General features: G+C 39.1%; 1 protein-coding gene and 1 long non-coding RNA gene across 18 annotated transcripts in view; both read left to right on the top strand.

Annotated features, from left to right (window-relative positions):
• LOC127624957 (zinc finger protein 501-like) overlaps positions 1–22192 on the top strand; it is a 256003-nt gene that overhangs the window by 194819 nt on the left and 38992 nt on the right. The window contains exon 1 of one of the 17 annotated variants that reach the window (XM_052099939.1): positions 10070–10662. The exons of the other annotated variants lie outside the window; for them this stretch is intronic. Coding sequence (XP_051955899.1) covers positions 10131–10662 — 532 coding nt within the window. The 5' untranslated portion in view covers positions 10070–10130. Of the gene's footprint in view, positions 1–10069; positions 10663–22192 lie in introns of those variants that run through there. 17 annotated transcript variants of the gene reach the window in all.
• Positions 19185–20601, top strand: LOC127625056 (uncharacterized). The gene is made up of 3 exons (XR_007968248.1): positions 19185–19214; positions 19937–20108; positions 20200–20601. It is a non-coding gene; the product is annotated as an uncharacterized LOC127625056 (long non-coding RNA).

Raw genomic sequence — 22192 nt, 5'->3', positions numbered from 1 at the left:
GGGGGTGGTGGGGTGGGGGGGGGTGGGGGTAGTGAGAGGGAAATGAATTAGAAGAGCGTTGACAGATCTGGCTGATGCAAACTTTCTAAACTCCGAGGACAAGTGGCCGAGAAACAGACCAAGAGAAAAAGGTCAGATGAATATAAACTAAAAAAGAAGGATTATGATAAGTCGAGGGCTAGGAGCCGCGTTAACGTCGGCGAGGCTTTTCAGCAGTGGAGAGACCTCAGAGAGTAAAAGGCTTGAAGACGGATGCAGAAGTTGCTCTTTTTTTCGATAGGTGGATAACATAAATTTTGCTTTGTTTCACTGAACCCATATATGCTGTTGTTGTGATGTTAGATTTAGTAGCAGTAGACATGAGTGTCTGGAGTTGGTGAGCGTAAAACCTTCTCGCTTGCATGAATTTGGGGGGGGGGGCAAACTTTCTAAAGGAGCACTGAAGGGAGGGGGTGTTTGTTTTGGCAGTTGAGTTTGAATATCAACAGTGTTTCACAGGAATAATTTGACTTTGTTAGCAAGGTTTATACTTGTGTGATGCACGACATCTGAGTAGATGCATTTTTTTTACCGTAGAAGATACGGTTATTTCATTGCATATTTATCTGACCTTAATGACAACCATTCTGATGTTTCTACACTGGAGGACGCACAAAATAATGTTTTCCACTGAGAAATACATGAACTGAGTTTGAATGTTATTTTAGACTAATGAAATTAAAAGAACGGTAACTTGAAACGGCACGAAATAATTCATACTGGAGAGAAACCATACAAGTGCTCACACTGTGGAAAGAGTTTCACTCAGTCAGTAAACCTGAAAACACATGAGAGAATTCATACAGGAGAGAAACCTTACAAGTGCTCACACTGTAGCCTTTAGCCTCCTCGTTAGTAGTTTGAAAGGCAGCCAAAAACCAAGTGGTAGAGATCAAGAGCGAGTTCTTGAAGGGACATGCTGAGGTCATTATCTAGGAAGGCAATGAGAGTTAGGCGAGCAGGACCAAAGGGGCTGAGGCAGGAGACGAAGCCATGATAGAGCCGGAGAAAGGACAGAATCCGTCAATCTAGACAATGCAGGCCGAAAGACAGACAGACAAAGATCAAAATAGACAGCAAAAACTGTCAGGACTGACTAAGCAAACAGCACAAGACAGCATCTATCATGAGGCAGCAGACAATAAATCTGGAATGAGACAGCAGAGGGGGAATAATTAGGAAGCAAACTAATCAAGGGAAGGTGGTACAGATTACAAGCAGCTGCAACAATAAGGGTTAAGCAAATCAGCAGGAGGATTGTGGGAGCAAATGTGATCGCAGTCATTTGGAGCGTAGCATGATTTTTTTTGTATTTCTGTAACTGCTGATCTCCTGGGATATTTATGCACAACAGTCTCTAGAATTTACTCTTTAAAAAATGTCCAACATGGTGATGGTGTAGTGGTCTAAAGCACATAACTGGTAATCAGAAAGTCACTGGTTTGATCCCCACAGCCACCACCATTGTGTCTTTGAGCAAGGCACTTAACTCTAGGTTGCTCCGGGGGGATTGTCCCTGTAATGACTGCACTGTAAGTCGCTTTGGATAAAACCGTCTGCCAAATGCATAAATGTAATGTAAAATGCATAAATACAGTACATTTGATTGAATAAGACGAGATAAAATGCGCTCACCCAAAAGTTGCTGGTTTATGTTTTGGAGAAGAGTGTAAATTAACTATTGCCAGAAAAGCTTAAACATGCACGCTCCTCCAGAACTGGACCACGGACTGCCGATGCTGGTGCACGTGTTGAGTGTTGTTAAATTCACCGCTGACTTTTTTTTGCAGAAAGTGCTCGGACATTTTAGCAAAATAATTCAGAAGGTCAGATGAAAGTCATCTAATCTCTAACTTAAATTAAATAAAGACATTACATCGTGGCGGTACACAAGATTAACTGCCAGTACTCTGTAAAATATAGAAGTGCTGGTACTGAGTACTGCTGCTTTTATCAAAATTGTTTCTGACGCAGGTTGTAGATATAATTGACACAAGTAGTGACTGCTGACATGCCAAAAGTTTAGACATTTTATGATTAACATTTTCTGAATATAAGCACAAAAAAAATCTAAAAGAAATTTCAATAGAAATAGAAGTCTGATCACTTCAGATTTACTTGTATAATGCAACAAAATATTATTTTTAAGTTGATCAACAGCAGGACTGATTAATCAGATGTTGGTATTTTAAACACTCCAGTCCAGCAGGAGGCGGAAATTCACCGGAAGTTTTGTGTTTGACATTTGTGATAATTTTATTTAGTTTGATGTTTATTTTTCTGTGAATGTTGTTTTTAATGTCTTTGTTTTTTAATGGCTGTAAAATAAGCTCATTATCGTCTTTATGAATAGCATCTAGCATGTTGAAGGAAGCTATGTGGCATGAGGACGATGAGAGGATGACTGCACCGGCTCGGTCTTCTTGCAGTTGAAGATGGAGCAACTTTCTGCTCTTAAGTTTATTCCATGTACTGTCAAGTGCTTCATCAGATTTGTCGTGTTGCCGGTCTTGGCAGCAATTATCTTGTCGCAAATATTGCATCACATGCTGTTGGCATCGAGCCTGATGAAATTTAGCCACACTTTGTCTTTTCCACATCTTTCACATGTATGGGGTTTGAGACACATACACACTAAAGCCTCACGTGTGAACCACGTCTCTTGACGTAACCGGCTGTTGTATTACAAATTTATTAAATGTTTAATTTAGGTTCCAATACATTAGTTTATAAACTGAGAAAGTTTAGTAGATTGAATTTACTATTTGAGGTATAAATGAATGTCATAGACCTGCCTGTCAGGCTTTCCAGCAGGAGATTCCTGCCTGTCCTGATCTCACTATTGTAAGTTAAATTAGTCGGATTGCTGAGACTATCACCTTTTGTCTTTAAATGACTCTTGGAGCCCCTGACCCAGTCGTTAAATAGTCCGGCTGATTAGATTAGTTGCGAATCACAGTTATGCTGATGAGATCAGGGCTGGGGAATTTCCTTTAACGAGGTGACTCCTGTACCTCATTTACATGCTTTGTTTCAGAGTGTCTCCACCTCTATGTATAATCAAGTCCCCTCACCCTTGAAAGGTATAAAACCCTATCGTACTGAGTTATAGAGTCAGACTTGGATGACTACAGCGATGCAACAGCGAGTTCTCAATAAAGAGTAATTTCTGCTTAAAAGATATCCCAACGTCTCCTGGTCTCTGCTTCGACGACGAAGAAAAAGTTCACAGCACGGCTTAAACTAGTGTTTTTCCTTGATGCCTAAACACAGCCAGTCACCAGCACTTTTAGATTTGGGCACATCTAGCTTGCTACATGCTTATCGTTGACGTTGATGAGATGAACCCCTTAGGTATCGAAATTTTGTACCGAACGACAAGTAATTTTTCGATACTCGATTGTTTAGAGGCAATTCGGTCGGTGCCTAAAATGTCACATCGCCACATCAACATTGGCGAGGCTTTTCAGCAGTGGAGAGACCTCCGAGAGTAAAAGGCTTGATGCACGGATGCAGAAGGTGCTCTTTTTCTTCTCGATAGTTGGGTTAGATAAATTTTTCTTTGTTTCACAGAACCCATATATACTGTTGTTGTGATGTTAGATTTAGTAGCAGGAGAGATGTGAGTGTCTGGAGCTGGTGTGTGTAAAACGTCTCGCATGCATGAATTTGGGGGGGGGGGGGCTTCCAAAGGAGCACTGAAGGGAGGGGTGTGTTTGTTTTGGCAGTTGAGTTCTAATATCAACATTGTTTCACAAGAATCGCTGCGTGCACCTTTACAGATCACTTTTTATTTCTGTGCTTGTGTGCTGTTTGACTGACAGGCAGCTTCTGTGTGTGTTCTTTATTTGTGTGTGCTCTGAGAGCGCTATTGGTAATATGGATATGTGCCTAAACTGTGAAATTATTTACTTAAAGATTTGGTCAAAATGCCTATTTTGTTGAAGTATGAATATAAACATAGTCTGTTAAGGACCACTCACTGTGCACACTTGGCTGGATAATTTTAATAGGTTTAAAAGTACTAATGTATTAAAATTATCTAGTGAAAAACTGTGATTTAAGTGAGGAATAATTGACTCCAGCCCATTAAATTACTGAAAATAATGCACACCCTGAGGCCAAAGTCAATTCCTCTGCTTGTACCACAGTCACATTCTTCAGGTCCAAAAAAAACTAGTAAACTTAGCAAAAAAGAAATGTCCCATTTTCAGGAGAATGTAATTTAAAGATAATTTTGTAAAAATCCAAATAAATGTATAGATCTTTATTGTAAAGGGTTTAAACAATGTTTTCCATGCTTATTCAATGAACCATAAACAATGAATGAACATGCATCTGTGGAACGGTCGTTAAGACACTAACAGCTTACAGATGGTAGTCACAGTTATAAAAACTTAGGACACTAAAGAGACCTTTCTACTGACCAACGGAAAGATCTCCAGGGTCCCTGCTCATCTGCGTGAAACTGCCTTAGGCATACTGCATGGAGGCATGAGGACTGCAGATGTGGCCAAGGCAATAAATTGCAATACCCGCAGTGTGAGACACCTTAGACAGTACTACAGGAAGGACAGCTGATCGTCCTCGCAGTGGCAGACCACGTGTAACAACACCTGCACAGGATCGGTACATCTGAATATCACACCTGCGGGACAGGTACAGGATGGCAAAAACAATTGCCCGAGTTACACCAGGAACACGCAATCCCTCCATCAGTGCTCAGACTGTCTGCAATAGGCTGAGAGAGGCTGGACTGAGGGCTTGTAGGCCTGTTGTAAGGCAGGTCCTGACCAGACATCACTGGCAACAACGTCGCCTCTGGGCACAAACTCACTTTCGCTGGACCAGACAGGACTGGCAAAAAGTGCTCTTCACTGACGAGTCACGGTTTTGTCTCACCAGGGGTGATGGTCAGACTCACGTTTATCGTCAAAGGAATGAGGGTTATACCGAGGCCTCTACTGTGGATCGGGATCAGTTTGGAGGTGGAGGGTCCATCATGGTCTTGGGTGGTGTGTCAGAGCATCATCGGACTGAGCTTGTTGTCATTGCAGGCAATCTCAATGCTGTGTGTTACAGGGAAAATATCCTCCTCCCTCATGGGGTACCCTTCCAGTAGGATCATCCTGACATGTCCCTCCTGCATGACAATGCCACCAGCCATTCTGCTCATTCTGTGCATGATTTCCTGCAAGACAGGACTGTCAGTGTTCAGCCATGGCCAGCAAAGAGCCCGGATCTCAATCACATTGAGCACGTCTGGGACCTGTTGGATCGGAGTGTGAGGACTAGGGCAATTCCCCCCAGAAATGTCCTGGAACTTGCAAGTGCCTTGGTGGAAGAGTGGGGTAACACCTCACAGTAAGAACTGTCAAATCTGGTGCAGTCCACGAGGAGGAGATGCACTGCAGTACTTAATGCAGCTGGTGGCCACACCAGATACTGACTGTTGGTGAATAATTTTATGTTCATACAAATATTTACACATTAAGTTTCCTGAAAATAAAAGCAGTTGAAATTGAGAGGATGTTTCTTTTTTGCTGATTTTAGAATCACATAATTACTAGAGATGCACCGATCGACCGGCCAGGGACCGGAATTAGACGATTTTCCGCATGCTCTGCCGGACCGATGACCGGCCGGTCAGCCTCACGTCTTTCCGATTCCAAGTGGTCCGTTTTTTTGCCAGCGGCGCAGGCAATAACGTCACAGCACGTATGGCAAAATCTGGAAATAAAATTGTGGATAAATTATGAAAAAAAAAAAAAGTTATAATAAATATACATTTTCATAAACTACATAGCTTATACAGTTAAGTGCAGAAGTTTGCAGTTTTGTTTTAGAAGTTTTTACATCCCTTTCAGAATGTATACAAAAATAACAGAAAAAATATTATGCATATATAACTTTTATAGGGCGTTTTCAGACATTTTGCTCATTTGGTTTGTTACAAAACAGGAGCTAAAATTGTTACAATGATACATTTGTATTTTCTTCAGTTCGCATTCACAAGGCAACATTTCAAAATGGACCAAAACTGTGTCAATAAAAGTAATATGTAAGCAAACTGTCCCCTTATTGGTCAGGATGTTTGTGAACTGTTCTGGGATTTAGCGCATCCATTGATATACAGGTAAGAATGTTGTCAACTGTAACACATTTTCATGTGTTGTTTATGTCAAGCTCATGCAAAACATCACCGCATTGCATTGTGCAGAATGCACGTTCCAGACAGAGTAAATACACTTTCTGACACAGGAATTAAATGCAATTTAAAATTTGAGGCGTGGTTATTTTTGTCCATCATTTTTTGCTTTTTCATTACTTCTGCATTGAAAGCAGAGAGAAGCCACGTAATTATATTTTTTTAATCTGTCAAATTTGCTGACGTCATCCTATCTGTGTTTTGCCGCTATATGAGAGAAGCAATCATACTAAAATTACCTCAGGAATCATAAATCATATCCTAGTTTATACATGCAACTATCTACGTTATTTACAGTGGGTACGGAAAGTATTCAGACCTCCTTAAATTTTTCACTCTTTGTTATATTGCAGCCATTTGCTAAAATCATTTAAGTTAATTTTTTTTTCCTCATTATTGTACACACAGCACCCCATATTGACAGAAAAACACAGAATTGTTGACATTTTTGCACATTTATTGAAAAAGAAAAACTGAAATATCACATGGTCCTAAGTATTCAGACATTTTGTTCAGTATTTAGTAGAAGCACCCTTTTGATCTAATACAGCCATGAGTCTTTTTGGGAAAGATGCAACAAGTTTTTCACATCTGGATTTGGGTATCCTCTGCCATTCCTCCTTGCAGATCCTTTCCAGTTCTGTCAGGTTGGATGGTAAACGTTGGTGGACAGCCATTTTCAGGTCTCTCCAGAGATGCTCAATTGGGTTTAAGTCAGGGCTCTGGCTGGGCCATTCAAGAACAGTCACGGAGTTGTTGTGAAGCCACTCCTTCGTTATTTTAGCAGTGTGCTTAGGGTCATTGTCTTGTTGGAAGGTGAACCTTCGGCCCAGTCTGAGGTCCAGAGCACTCTGGAGAAGGTTTTCGTCCAGGATATCCCTGTACTTGGCCGCATTCATCTTTCCCTCGATTGCAACCAGTCGTCCTGTCCCTGCAGCTGAAAAACACCCCCACAGCATGATGCTGCCACCACCATGCTTCACTGTTGAGACTGTATTGCACAGGTGATGAGCAGTGCCTGGTTTTCTCCACATATACCGCTTAGAATTAAGGCCAAAAAGTTTCATCTTGGTCTCATCAGACCAGAGAATCTTATTTATCACCATCTTGGAGTCCTTTAGGTGTTTTATGGAAACTCCATGTGGGCTTTCATGTGTCTTGCACTGAGGAGAGGCTTCCGTCGGGCCACTCTGCCATAAAGCCCCGACTGGTGGATGGCTGCAGTGATGGTTGACTTACTACAACTTTCTCCCATCTCCCGACTGCATCTCTGGAGCTCAGCCACAGTGATCTTTGGGTTCTTCTTTACCTCTCTCACCAAGGCTCTTCTCCCCCGATAGCTCAGTTTGGCCGGATGGCCAGCTCTAGGAAGGGTTCTGGTCATCCCAAACGTCTTCCATTTAAGGATTATGGAGGCCACTGTGCTCTTTTGAACCTTAAGGGCAGCAGAAATTTTTTTGTAACCTTGGCCAGATCTGTGCCTTGCCACAATTCTGTCTCTGAGCTCTTCAGGCAGTTCCTTTTGACCTCATGAATCTCATTTGCTCTGACATGCACTGTGAGCTGTAAGGTCTTATATAGACAGATGTGTGGCTTTCCTAATCAAGTCCAATCAGTATAATCAAACACAGCTGGACTCAATTGAAGGTGTAGAACCATCTCAGGTGCTGTCCATTTCTTCTGATCATCCTTGAGTTAAATATGAGTGTCACAGCAAAGGGTCTGAATACTTGGGACCATGTGATATTTCAGTTTATCTTTTTTAATAAATGTGCAAAATATCAACAATTCTGTGTTTTTCTGTCAATATATCCATCAGGTATGTTCATGGTTTTTATGGGAATATTGTTTTGTTTATCGGTCCGTTGGATCAGATGTATTCAAGCCTTGATATACTTTATAATACGAGTTCAAAAGTAATGGAGACCTGTGGAAAGTTACATTTTTAAACTTTGAAATGTTGCAAAAATTTTGACTAGAGATGCACCGATTGCAATTTTCTTGGCCGATTTCGATTTCCGATTTTTTGCAAGTGTGACCTGCCGATACTAATTCTACCTTTCTTCAATGCTAAATATTATTTTCATAATAAAATAAGTTATTAAACATTACAATTTCCCCCAAACTGCACTAAGTTACAGGATCTTCTCTCACTTAAACAACTCTCAAAATAAAGTGCTCTGTGACTGGAAAGAGGTAGAAATAACAATTAACTGCAAATAAGTTGCTTTATATAACAGATGTCATTTTCCACTATTTTTATAAATGGACCTTTTTCTCTTTATTACTCGTCTAACAAAACAATTCCAAAGATCTGAAAAACTGAAGTGTCCAATATGCTCAACTTATGTTAGATGTCCAAATATCAGTTGTAAAACTGAGCACTGCTTCGGGAACGGCTTGTATTGTCAACACTCCCGTTTTTCCCGGGACTCTCCCGTTTTGTTATTTCAGAAAGAGACGGTGCAAATGTGTTTAGCTAGTGATGTGCAAGTTCTTGTGCAAGAACAGGAGCTGGTCAACATGTTCAGATGCAAGTGTGCTCCGCTGTGCGGTGACTATATCTCCTGCTGTAGAAACAAACTCTTTCTGCAGAGACACTAGTGCCAGGAATACATAAATATAATACATAAGTGTGGGGATCGCTGTGCCAGTGTAGTATCTACGAGATGGGATGTTGTATCTCGGCTCCAACGTGCGCAACATACCCCGAAAGCCCTGGTTTTCAACAACCGATTAAGGACGCAAATCCTTGGCAATAAATATTAAAATCGAATTTGTATTTCTCTTAGCATTTTCGGAGCTGGGTGAAAGCTTTGACATCGCTTGCTCGATTGTCGTCTGGTTCGCAGCTACAACCGGCAGTTTATTTTCTCCCTCCGGGTGGAAACGTGTAATATGGGTTTTCATGTTTGTCGTGTTTCCAAAATATTTTATTTTAGTTTGACACAACTTGCGTACAATGTGTCTCTTATCTAACTCACGTTTCCCTTCGTCTTCATAAAGTCCAAAGTGCTTCCATACACTTGCTTTTAATCCCGAGGGTGCCGGTCGAATTTCCTGTTTAGCAATCTGTGTCTCGTGTTAAGTGCATGCCAAAAGACTGTCCGGGCGCTGTAGTTGCACACTTACGAGGTGGGTCTTTTGCGTTCTGTCAACATTACGTTAGCAAGAAACATTCATAAAATCGATGCTTGACGTTTGTGAATCGATTCAGAATCGTGACGCATTTAAGAATCGATTTTTCCCGCCACCCCTATCTTCCACGCCAATGACATGTTTACTTGCGGCTGTGACGTTATTGCCGTTATTGACCGGCTTGGAATCGGAAAGACGTGAATCTGACCGGCCGGTCACCGGTCCGGGCCGAGCATGTGGAAAATCGGCTAATTCCGGTCCCTGGCCGGTCGATCGGTGCATCTCTAATTTTGACCGTTCTTTTGCTCCCTAGCCATTTACATTTGGAGAAAATATTTGCATATTGTGTTCCCTTCAATTATATCCAAAATATTCTATAGTTGGTTTAAAAAAAAGTCTTTATCTTTAGAAAACCTGAAGGAACCCTGTATGAGTAAACCAAACAAAAATCACAAATGTATACTGGACATTTGTTGCGTTCTGCAATTAAAGGTGTAAAACATTTAACTAATTAAAACTAATTGTGTTTATTGTAGAGCTGATGGAAGTGAGAGAAGAATGTGAAGAGCTGCAGGAATTAGAGGAGGAACAACAACATGATTTCATAACTGGAAAAAAATATTTAAGTGGCTCAAAGACAGAAGACAATTTCTCACCTAAAAATCCTCGAAGATCAGCCAAGAATTCTTTCACCTGCTCTCAGTGTGGAACATGTTTCCCATGTAAAAGCCATTTTAATATACACATGAGAGTTCATACTGGAGAGACACCTTACACGTGCCATCAGTGTGGAAAAGGTTTTGCATATGCAACCAGTCTCAAGAATCATCTCTTTTGCCACTCTGAAGAAAAGTCATTTGAATGTGATAAGTGTGGTAAAACATTCGCTCTGACACAGTACCTAAAAACACATCTGAAAACTCACACAAATGAGAAGCGTTACAAGTGTTCATTTTGTGGAAAGAGTTTTGCACGCCTGTTCTATTTTAAAGAGCACCAGAAAATACATACCGGTGTGGCGGCTCATATGTGCTTTAAATGTGGGAAGTTCTTTATTACAGCCAACAGCTTGAAACTGCACCAAAGAATTCATACTGGAGAGAGACCATACAAGTGTTCACACTGTGGAAAGAGTTTCACTCGGTCAGCAAACCTGAAATCACATGAGAGAATTCATACTGGAGAGAAACCATACAAGTGCTCACATTGTGAAAAGAGTTTCACTCAGTCAGCAAACCTGAAATCACATGAGAGAATTCATACTGGAGAGAAACCTTACCACTCAGGGCCTGAAATTCATTTCTGAAAATGGGGAGGGAATTCCCCCCTAAAGCCCTCGAAATACTTCCTTCAAAATTAAATAATGAATGGGTGGGACATAATTTAGAAGAAAATCTGGCCAAAAAGGTGTTTTTGTGTTCGTTACGATGGTTTGTAACGGCTCACTGGGGTGAACTTTAGGAACAACCTTTTATGTTGTTCAGTGAGTCAAAATCAGTCGACATGAACATGTTGATGTGCAGAGTTATTAGCAAGCTGGTGCAAATGTACCTACATCTGTACGACCATTCGCTTAAAGAGATATTTTCCAAGACCAAGTCACTTTTCTCAATTCCTGAGTTGTCAGAAATCAACTTTATTTGATTTCCTTTTACAAGGGCAATTTTTTTCTATTCTAACCTTATAAAATTATATTGCCATCCTTTTATGTTATAATTAAAAAAATATAAAAATTTGAAAAATGTTGTGTTTCAATAATAACAAAATTGCATGATCAGTACATTGCGTATGTGCGTTGTTACTGAAACTTTTTTTCCTCTTCACATATTTCCAAATATTTTGGCTAATAAATTAACATAATTAAAACTAATGCATCGACATAGAGGAGGTGACTGCTGTAGCGTTTTTAGGGGTTTCAATGAAAGTTCGCTAACTGTTTAGGTTAGCAGTGCTGTGTTGACGATATGTCGTCGGCAGGTTGCGCATGTGTGGTTAGTTGCCCCGGAAGAGTCTCTTTAGGACTTCCCATGACCTTTCATCTCCATAGCAACCAACACCATTGATTTGTGATCTGGGTCAACACTAATGAAAACAGTTTCATCGATGCATATGAACGTCAGCGCTCTCCACTGCACAAATAAACAGTAATCAGTTAAAGGGCCCAGATTCTCACGCTAATATATGTAGCGAATTTGGTATGATAAATGTACACTGCTTGGGTTAAAGTGTTGTGTACATTACCATCATCTGTAAAGGAAACAGTATGTGTGAGCTAGGAATTAAATTAAACGGTCCATTTCTTTTTGCACTTTCACTCGAGCCACTGGCGCAGACAGTACGCACAGATAAATCTATCACCCCAATCACAATATATGGAACCAATCATCATATTTCGTTGTATGCAGATGATGTCCTTCTTTATTTAGGTAATCCGTTACAGTCCATACCTAATATTTTAACTATCTTTGGCAGCTTCGGTAAGATTTCCGGATATAAAATAAATTGGACAAAGTCAGCACTTCTTCCACTGAACGAAGCAATGAGAAATACAGCACTACCCTCAGGTATACCAGTGGTCAAACAATTTAAATATTTGGGTATTATGATTGGTGCTTCATTGCAGTATATAGTTAAGACTAACTATGAGGGTATCCTATCAAAAATTTCATGTAACCTGGATAATTGGTCATCACTCCCAAATTCTCTCAGATCACGTGTATCAATTATCAAAATGAATGTGCTTCCTCGAATTAATTTTGTGAGTTCTATGCTGCCCTTGCCTCCACATGCTCATTTTTGGGACAGGCTGCAGAGCATAATTACCAAATTTGTCTGGAATGGCAAACGGCCACGTCTAAAACTTTCCACGATGCAACGAGATAGACTCGCTGGTGGACTTTCACTTCCCAATTTTAAGTTGTATCACTGGGCTTTTACACTACGTCCCCTGTTTAGTTGGTATGATGATAAAATTGACGTTTCTTGGCGTCCCCTGGAGGTAAATATGGTTCTTCCTCTGAAGTTAGATGAAGTTTTATTCGCTAATATCCCTTTAAATAAGTGTAAACTCCGTTTTGGTCCTTTGGTGTCGCATGTTCTGTCGACTTGGAGAGCAGCAGAAAAAGTTTGTGATATCCGCTCTAATTGGAATCCCTACTCTCCTATCTTTAATAATGAGGGTTTGCGCATTGATAAGCACCCTATTAAGTTTGGTCAGTGTCGACAGTGGTACGATAAAGGGATTCACTCCTTGGGTGACAAGGGCCTCCACTCCTTTGAGGAACTTTATATTCAGTTCAACTTGCAGAGCTCCACCTTTTTCTTTTACTTGCAGTTGAGGGCAGCCATGAAGGCCTATGGAGTCCCTTGGATGGCTCCTCTCAAAGACCACCCTTTGCTGAAAGTGTTAGGTGAGACACAGGGAACAAGAGGTTTCGTTTCTAAATTATATGTTTTTTTTCTGGAAAAAATATATCCTCCTCTGACAATAGACTCCTCTTGGCGGACAGATATTCCGAACCTTTCCCCCAGTTTTGATTGGGACAGTGTCTGGGTTATGGTAATACGTGCTTCTAGGAATCCGGATCATCAACAAATCCATCTTAATTTTATACATAGGATTTATATGACTCCATGTAAACTCTATAGTATGAAGCTTAAACCTGATCCATATTGTACCCTCTGCCATACAGGGGAAATTGGCACTTTCTTTCACTTGATTTGGGAATGCCCAGGGGTTGCTAACTTTTGGATTATGGTTAAAACAAATTTGTCCACTTTATTAAATGTTGCGGTCCCTTTGTCCCCATCTGTTTTTATTTTAAATGATCTCTCTGATGTCCACCTTAACAAAATTCAGAAACGAGTGTTTTTAGCTGGTTTGACAGCTGCCAAGAAACTAGTAGCAATGAGATGGAAACCTCCACATTCTCTTAATAAACAATATTGGGTTCTCACATTTATAGATGTGGTGTATCTCGAATTGTCCATTTTATTTTTTGTTTATCTTTTTTTTATTTTTTTATATTTTATTATTTTTATATAGTTATAATTATGGTTCTGGTTCTATTCGCTTCTTCTCTAAATGTCGTAGACTTCTTTCAGTGCTATTCCACAGGTCTCAATGTCAAGAATTTTGTATGGATGTATTTCTTTTATATAATCTGCTGTACATATATAGACTTGCATATATTCTGAAGCATATTATGTCTCAAATATTACTTGATGCATCTTTGTCATTTACTCTTGTGTAACTGACCAGTTCTTTTTATTTGTTATTTATCCATTATTATTTGTATTTAATTACTTATTTTTACATATCAAAATTTTAACTGTTGATTTTGATTTTTATCTACCTTTGTAATGGCTGTTTGATTGTCTTCGTCATCTTGTATGTTAAACAATATCCTAACATCATCAATGATAAAATAAAATAAAAAATTGATAACAAAAAACTTTTAGGAGACCTATTATGCCCCTTTTTACAAGATTTAATATAAGTCTCAGGTGTTTCCAGAATGTGTCTTTGAGGTTTCAGCTCAAAATACCCCACGGATAATTTATAATACCATGTTATAAATGCATCTTTTTGGGTGGAATCAAAAACACGTGGATTCCGTGTGTGTCTCTTTAAATGCAAATGAGCTGCTGCTCCCCGCACCCTTTTACAGCTCATGCTTCGGTTACTACAGAAACAACAAATCAGAACCTATATGATTGACAGCGTGAATACCGGAGTGCAGGCAGGGCTGGACTGGGAAGAGAAATCGGCCCGAGATTTTACATATCAACTGGCCCAAAAGTTGAGCGGGGGAGTGTTCGCTGTCCTTTTCTGCATATCACGGCGCCGTTTTGTGGTCCGTTCTGTATAACGCGTTGGCTCATTTTAGCTTATCGCAGCCCATTCTGCCCGATGGCCAGTCTACCCCTGATCGGCCCCAAAGTGCGTTGGCCCACCGGGAAAATGCCCGGTATGCCAGATTACCAGCCCCTCTTGTCCACCGCATCTTCAGTGGCTCTGATGCCGGGAGTGCATGAAGACTCTTATGTTCACTTTTACAGCCAACAACAAAACACTTATGACCATAGTTCGAATTACAGGGGGTACTGGGGGGTACTATACCCCCCAATGAAGACCCAGTACCCCCCAAAGGGACAGAAATATCAGTTTTGGGGGGGTCAGATAATTTTTCTGATATTGTGAAAAAATATATTTCCGGTTACAATATAAGTCAACTCCTATTTTCACTGTAGGAACATTTTAATGTAAAGCGATTTCAGACACCCCTATAGTGGACTGTACCATTTTTAACCACCGTGGCAGCTAGAAGCAATGGAGATAGAGAACGGTTTGCTGCTGACGTGCATGGATAATTGTAAGTTGCTAGCTGACGTCTAGCTTGTTGATTTTACAACCTTCATTTATTAACGTGTTTTGTTCTTTCATAGCTCATGTCACGTCTTCATACATTGAATTACCGGCTACTTACCTGTAGGGATGGGACGATTACCGGTTTCACTATAAACCACTATAAAATGTATTGACTACATATGGTTACACGTCGGCCTTGTTGACATGCCCTGCTTTTAACCTTTAGTGACACATCTTACTGGAAACAACAACAGTTTACTTTGCTCACCCAACAACAAAACGAGTCATCGCCCATATTTCTGCTTGCATCATCTGATTGTGGAGAACTATGTTGTGGTTTCTCTCTTCAGGTATGTTTCCACTCAAAAAAATTTCTCTTGACCTTTTTTATGCTCAAAGCGCACATAACAAAACAGTTGGAATGTAAGGGCTGGCATATTGAGGTAAACTCATAACAATGTTACCATGAATAAGACCCTCGGTCATTGTCCATATTAAAACAGAACATGTAAAGAATAACCTCCATGTGTTGACTGAGCAAATATAAATGTGCTTAAAGGAATAGTTCACCCAAAAATTACAATTCTCACATCATTTACTCACTCACTTTGAAGGAAAATCTTCATTTGAGCTCAACAGATGAAAGTCATGTACATGCACAGCTCTGTAGGTCCATACAATGCAAATGAATTGGTACCAAAAAGTTGAAGCTCAATAAAGCAAAAAAGGTAGCATAATAGTAATCCATACGATATGAAAGGTGTACGTGAGAAACAGATCAATATTGCAGTTGCTTTTTACTATAAATATCCTCCCTGGCCAGTAGGTGTCATTATGCATGAAGAATTTGAATCGGCAAAAACAAAAGAAGAAAAAAGTGAAAGTGGAGATTTATAGTAAAAAAGGACTTAAATGTTGATCTGTCTCTCACCCACACCTATTATATAACTTTTTTTATCCCTTTTCTACCAATTTGGAATACCCAGTTCCCACTACTTAGTAGGTCCTCGTGGTGGCGAGGCTACTCACCTCAATCCGTGAGGCGCATGACACCACGGAGACTCACAGCATGTGGAGGCTCATGCTATTCTCCGCGATCCATGCACAATTTACCACTCGCCCCAAAAGAGTGAGAACCACTAATCGTGACCACGAGGAGATTACCCCATGTGGCTGTACCCTCCCTAGCAACCGGACCAATTTGGTTGCTTAAGAAACCTGGCTGGAAGGAGCAGTATCCCCCAATTATGATGGGGTAATTCGCACTCTGCTTATGACACTTACGAAGCTGAGACATTATGACTCTTGCATAAGACCAGTAACAAAACAAACTACATCAGATTATAATGAGCTTCTTTTACAGTCATTAAAATAACAAAGAGATAAAAACAACATGCAGAGAAAATATACATCAAAATAAATACAAATATCACAAATGAAGTTAAACAAGTTGAGCCACATGCCGAACTGAGCACTCAAACTTTCAGATCTTCTTCTTGTTGTTTTTTATTGGTGGTTCACATTCTTAGATTGTGCTTTATCTACTGTGAGTAATGGATCAGATACTTTCCTACTATATAAATTACATCGATGATGAAAAGAAATTCAAATTACATTAATCTTTTACACAAAACACAAAAAAGAAAGAAAAGATGACTGAAACAGGCAAATTACTAGCAATAATTACACAGTATTTGTCTTGTACAGTGTGAACTTTAAAAATGCATCTTTTAAAACCAATGATCATTTTCACATGCAAATGAGCATTTTGGCAATCATGTGTCAAATTGTAAATTGTTGCCAAAGGTGAGCTGCAGGTTCACCACTACCGGTGAAGAGCTGCAAACATCTGGCAAACATTTGCAGCGTATCACAAGCTCATTTGCATGTGGAAATAATGAGTGGAAGATTTGTGGCAAGTTTGCATCTTGTTTGCTAGAACTAGATTTTTTTTAGGGTCGTTCAGGCTTTCAAGAAACAGGAAAATTTCACGACTTTATATAATTTAACGTGTAGGACGTTTGAGTTGAAGGGATGTGCATGCAGATATAAAATCAGTGATTATATGAGCAATGTTTACTCACTAAAATGAGGTGATTTCCTATTAAATCAATGTTTGGATATAGCAATATTGTGGGACAGTGGCTTCACTGTTATGATGTCATCAGTAATCCAGTTCTATAATATAAATGGACAATAACTATATTATAAATTGGAACAATAGGCTTGTTTGAGATGCGCCTTGCCTCGTCTGAAATGTAGGTGAGAGTAGGCGGCTGCAGTGAGGGGAGGAGTGAAAAAAGTGCCGGTGTTGTGCCGAAATTTGAGTCCCTGCCAGAATCGGAGTGCCCCTCGCGTGCACGCGCATTACGTCATTTCGGCACAACACCTGTTACTTCCTGAATCTCGCTGTGTTGTGGACTGCAAACGTCAGCAATGGAAGAGATCGCGTTCGCGTTCTTTATCGCAGACGAAGTGGATGCAATTGAAATACCACTGTTTTTACACGAAGATGGTTATGATGAGGAGAATCACCGAAGTTGAACAGTGCTCATTACTTAAAATTGCTTATTCAGTAAATGGAAGGGATATAAATATGTCTGGTCTAGAGTGGTATGTTGCAACTTGCATCTAATGAAACTCATGTCGTGTAAAAAATAATAAAAAAATCCCCATGATCATTTTAAATGTTATTATGGTTAAAAAAATGCCTTACCTTGTTTCTGTTCTGCATTTCTCACTTGTTGCATTATATATGCTGGATATTTTTTATCTGTAAAAAGGAATTTCAATCAATAAAATAAAATAAATTCCATCATCAAGCAACCAATTTTTTTATTTTTTTTTACTCACCATTCTTTATTGTCTCAGCAATTTCTTTGCTTACTGTTAATGTTATTGCTCCCTGGGAGTCTGATAGTGTTAATAACACATTCTCCATCTTGCTACAATTGTTAACTTTGTGGGTGCCTCTTATAATCAAAGCCATAATGAGAAATGATGAGCATACAGATGCTGTTTACATTGTTATCCCTAATTATGGGATAAACATTTCAGAGTGGGATATGGCACAGCTGATTAACCTAATGATGTGTATCCTACTTAAGGGATAGTTTACCCAAAGAAAAAAAAATATTTGGGTGAACTATCCCTTTTTTACATGAAAAATATTCTATATAAATATATTACACAATTGTTTGTCACCTTAATGTAAGTTTGAATTTCATGTTTAATGATTAGGAAACGTGTGTACAGCAAATTATTACTCAAAAATAATATGAAACAAAAACACATTCTAAATTAAGAAATTAGCATGTGTGGGTTGTGTTTACTGCACTCCAGGAGTAAGACATACCCAGATAAAGATATCAGATAAAAACACACAAACATGAGGCCCAATTGTAAAACCGTCACATTAGATGTATATATGCATGTATTGATGGATTGACTAATTTATTTAATGGAATAATGTGGTACAAAAATGTCAATGTACAAAATTAACACAAGCATACAATACAATAAATAGAAAATTACAACAAACAGGACTATAAAACCAAGAAAATTAAAATAAAATGGTAAATAAAGCACATGTACTAATTACTAATAAAGTACTATAGAAAAAGTAAATAGTATTAGGCTATAGGTAATGGACTTCTTAGAATTAAGGGAAAAAAATATCAGCTGACAATCGCAGCCAATGAGCATTAAGTTGTGTCGTCAGCAAGTCGTTTCCCATCATGCTTTTGATCAGCGCAGTCGGTGGAGAGCAACTGCGGCGTGACTGCAGAATCCGACACGCGCGCCTTTGCGCCGCAAGAGTTTTTGACATACGTCAGCATGACATCAGAGCAAGGCGGACCGCTCTCGGACACATTTCTAACCGGCATGCATTACGCGCTGATCACCGGTGATCGGTTCTGCGCAGATTTTGCTCATCTCAAACAAGCCTATTGACTGTGGAATGTTGTTGTGATGACATCACAATCAGCTCAGTTTGTGGCCTTCCCACTTCAAAACTGGTTCCGGCGCCGGTGGCTGATTGTCTCAGAAGCGGAGGCAACTGAGGTTCATCACCCGGATTGAGGCGTGTAATTGTGACACCATGAGGAATTAAAGACCAATGGGAATTGGACATGTCAAATTGGGGAGAAAGGGGGATAAGATTGTATATTGAATTACTTGTAGAATCATCATCTTTGTTTTATTATTAAATATCTGCTATAAGTCTATTTTGCTGTAAAAGTAAAGGTATTGGAAATGTTAGTCCTGCCCCTTTAAGAGATAGTTTCCTTCGGGATGTTCAACTCCTCTCTCAGTGAGTAGTATGAAGCTGCAGACTCGGAGCCTGCATCTACAGTCCCGCACCCAGAGTCCCGCATTCTCAGACCCCTCGTTTTTCTAGACAGCGCCTCCTGTCAAATCGGATCGGATAAACATGTGAAGAACTTAAGCTGAAACGTGAGTATCGTCAATTTTATTTAGCGAATCATTCGATTTCTTTTTAATCAAACTACTTTATAGCTCATCGATACACCAACATAGTCCATTTAATATTTATAAAGATAGTTTGTAACAAAATTTGAGCCGTTAATGTATGTTTTTTCGCCTTTTTCCCCCGAAAATATTTTGACAGCTAATACGTTAGCCTTTAACCTTGGACTTTTTGTAGACAAGCCATTGTAAAAATTATTATTGATTAAAATTAGTTGACTTTAAAGTAGACCAATTAAATACATTAAGTGTGTTAATATCAAAGAATGTCATCATTAAATATTTAATCAGATTTGCCATTTGACCTTTTTTTAATTACCGGACCGTTTCTCCTAAAACTATAAATTGAATTAATTAATGCCTGAGTAATTATTTTACTTTATATAATTTATGTAGACTACTTAGATTAGTTCTTATAAAACGTAAGTATTAAAATGAATCAATATTAATTTAACTGTGAAGTTGTTGCCAGCCATTTACAACTCATACAATTGCCTAAAAATCTAATTTACTATGCCTTCACTATGTATTAACCAGTCTATGGTATTAACATGTGAGCTAGAATATGTCATTTGGCCTTATGTTTGGGTTCCTTGTTTTAATTTGTATTGACTGAAATTTGACTGTATGGGCGCTGTGGGCTGGTCTTAAAATTTGAATTTGAGTTTGACTCTCTCTTTTTTTTAAAGATGGATATTACAATTCAAAGGGGGAATTTACTTCCAGAAATCCAGAAATGTCATAAATGCTGCAGTGATTTTCACTGCCCATTCTGTGACCCCATATATTTCAAACCCACAAAGTTGTCCAAAGTTCAAAAACATCTCAAGGGACACTTCAACAGAGCAGTGCAACATGAAGGTAACATTTGCAAACATCTTTTTTTTTGTTTGCTTTTTGAAAGATCATAAGACTGTGTGTGACAGTGCAATCCTTTGCTGTTGTTTTCCAGGGTACACCATACATCGATGCGGTCGCCCCTGCGGAACCCAGCAACATTATCATTGCTTGTACTGTCAGTCAACAATTTTAAGAAAGCCATATTTCATTACACATTTAGGTTCCTGCAAATGTAAGAGCGTTAAGAGAGCAAGTGCCACTGATGCCTGTAACATCACACCCACTGCTGTGGCAACTGCTGTTGCACAAGCTACTGCCATTGCTGTTCCAGCTACCACAGCCATCGCTGCCACCTACTGTTATGCCGCCCTTTTCTGCCATCTCTGTGCCGCCCACTGCTGCGCCTTCTACCACAGCCACTGCTGCCACCTCTGTGCCAACCAGCACTAGAAAACAGTATGACCTTTAACTGGGCATTTCTTTCAGGTTGACATGCCCATGATTAGAAAATGGTGGTGCCTTGTGCTAATGGAACGATTTCAAATTGACGGGTATGTCAAAAAGTATTGTACATTTTGGTAAAATATTATTCAGAGATCCCATATATGAGTTAAATCTGTCCTATTACTTGAATATTTTTTCAATACAACATTTTATTTAGCATGAGTAACAAAACACCCTTAATAACTCTCTTAAGAGACCATTTCATTATTTTATTTTTTTTTTCATTTTTGTTCCTTTAATTGCTCCTATAACTTTTTTTATTTTTTATTATTGTTTGCAAGCTATGGGCGCAGGTTTGCCTTCTGGACAGACGAGGCAAAATGCTTATTAGAGGCAAAAACTCTGTATAGGCTAAAAAGAAGCACCACACATGATGTCCCACAGCACGTCCAAGCAGTCCAAGATCGGACAAGAACCGAAGAAACACTGGTGGACCGCATTGTGACTTCAAAGGGAACAGAGCGGCATTTAGTGGTACTGAAATGGTCCTTTTTCACCATTTAAAGATTAGCATTCCTAAATGACTCACCCAGGGCTGTGATCATTGTCAACATCAACATTGTCAATTGATTATCCAATATGCTATATTTTTAATGGTTATGCAAATTATTCATTGATGGCTTGTGTATATATAAAACAACACTTTTTGTTTGCCCCACAGGATGTTCTCAATGGGAAACCATCAAAGTGGTTCCCCCTAAAACCACGTGTGCCAGTCTACATGGACAGTGAGCAGCAGTGTGCCATTCTTTTTCAACACCTCAAAGCTCTGCTGGATAATTCTAAAACTCAACTGAACTTCACAGATGAAGTGGAGTTCATTTGTAGTTTTCTTTTTCCTGAGGTAGGTCCGAACATGTTTGTCAATTGGATTGTTTCTATTATTGCCATATATGCAATGTTTTATATATTTATTTATTTATATGGACAGGCCATCATTCATGGCCTATGTGAGATGCAGGGATTATCCTGGCAGGAAGCTGAGGAGGTTTTCCTCCATGGCCCTACTTATCACCCTAGGTATGCTTGTAATTTGCATTTGCAAAAAAAATATATTATTACACAATATTTTTGACAATGGCATTCATCTTTTATTTTAGTGAAGTCGAGGAATTTGACAGAGCGATTGCAAAAAGAATGAAAAAAGAAGGAACATTCGCCTACCAGAAAGTAATTATTGTACCTTATGCATTTACTTTACATTTTACATGACGCTTTTATCCAAAGCGACTTATAAAAGTTTTTTTTAATGCAATTGAAGATGAAAAGTAAAGTCACTAATACAATTCTTTCTTCCTTTTTTCTTTGCTTTGTCCTGTTTACAGCAAGATGATGTTTAGGTGATTGTTAAATAAAGTACAGAATTGTTTATTATTGTTGTTTTGTCTATTCTTATTTGAGTTTTGCTTCGCATTAAAAATATCAAAAAACAGGTTTTGTAATGTTAGCATGGTATAATGTTAATTAGACCATAGGTTGAACTGAAAGAAAAATTGGAATTTGAATAAATAAAACATTGTAGCAATATAATATCACATAATATTTTTCAGAAATTAGTTCAATCTGTAATTGTTTCCCTTCCATCAGTAATTTTCTTACAA

The sequence above is a fragment of the Xyrauchen texanus genome, chromosome 31 (genome assembly GCF_025860055.1).
Source record: "Xyrauchen texanus isolate HMW12.3.18 chromosome 31, RBS_HiC_50CHRs, whole genome shotgun sequence".
NCBI lineage: Eukaryota > Metazoa > Chordata > Actinopteri > Cypriniformes > Catostomidae > Xyrauchen > Xyrauchen texanus.
The sequence above is the reverse complement of the archived record's forward strand: the minus strand, read 5'-3'. Positions and strand labels throughout refer to the sequence as shown.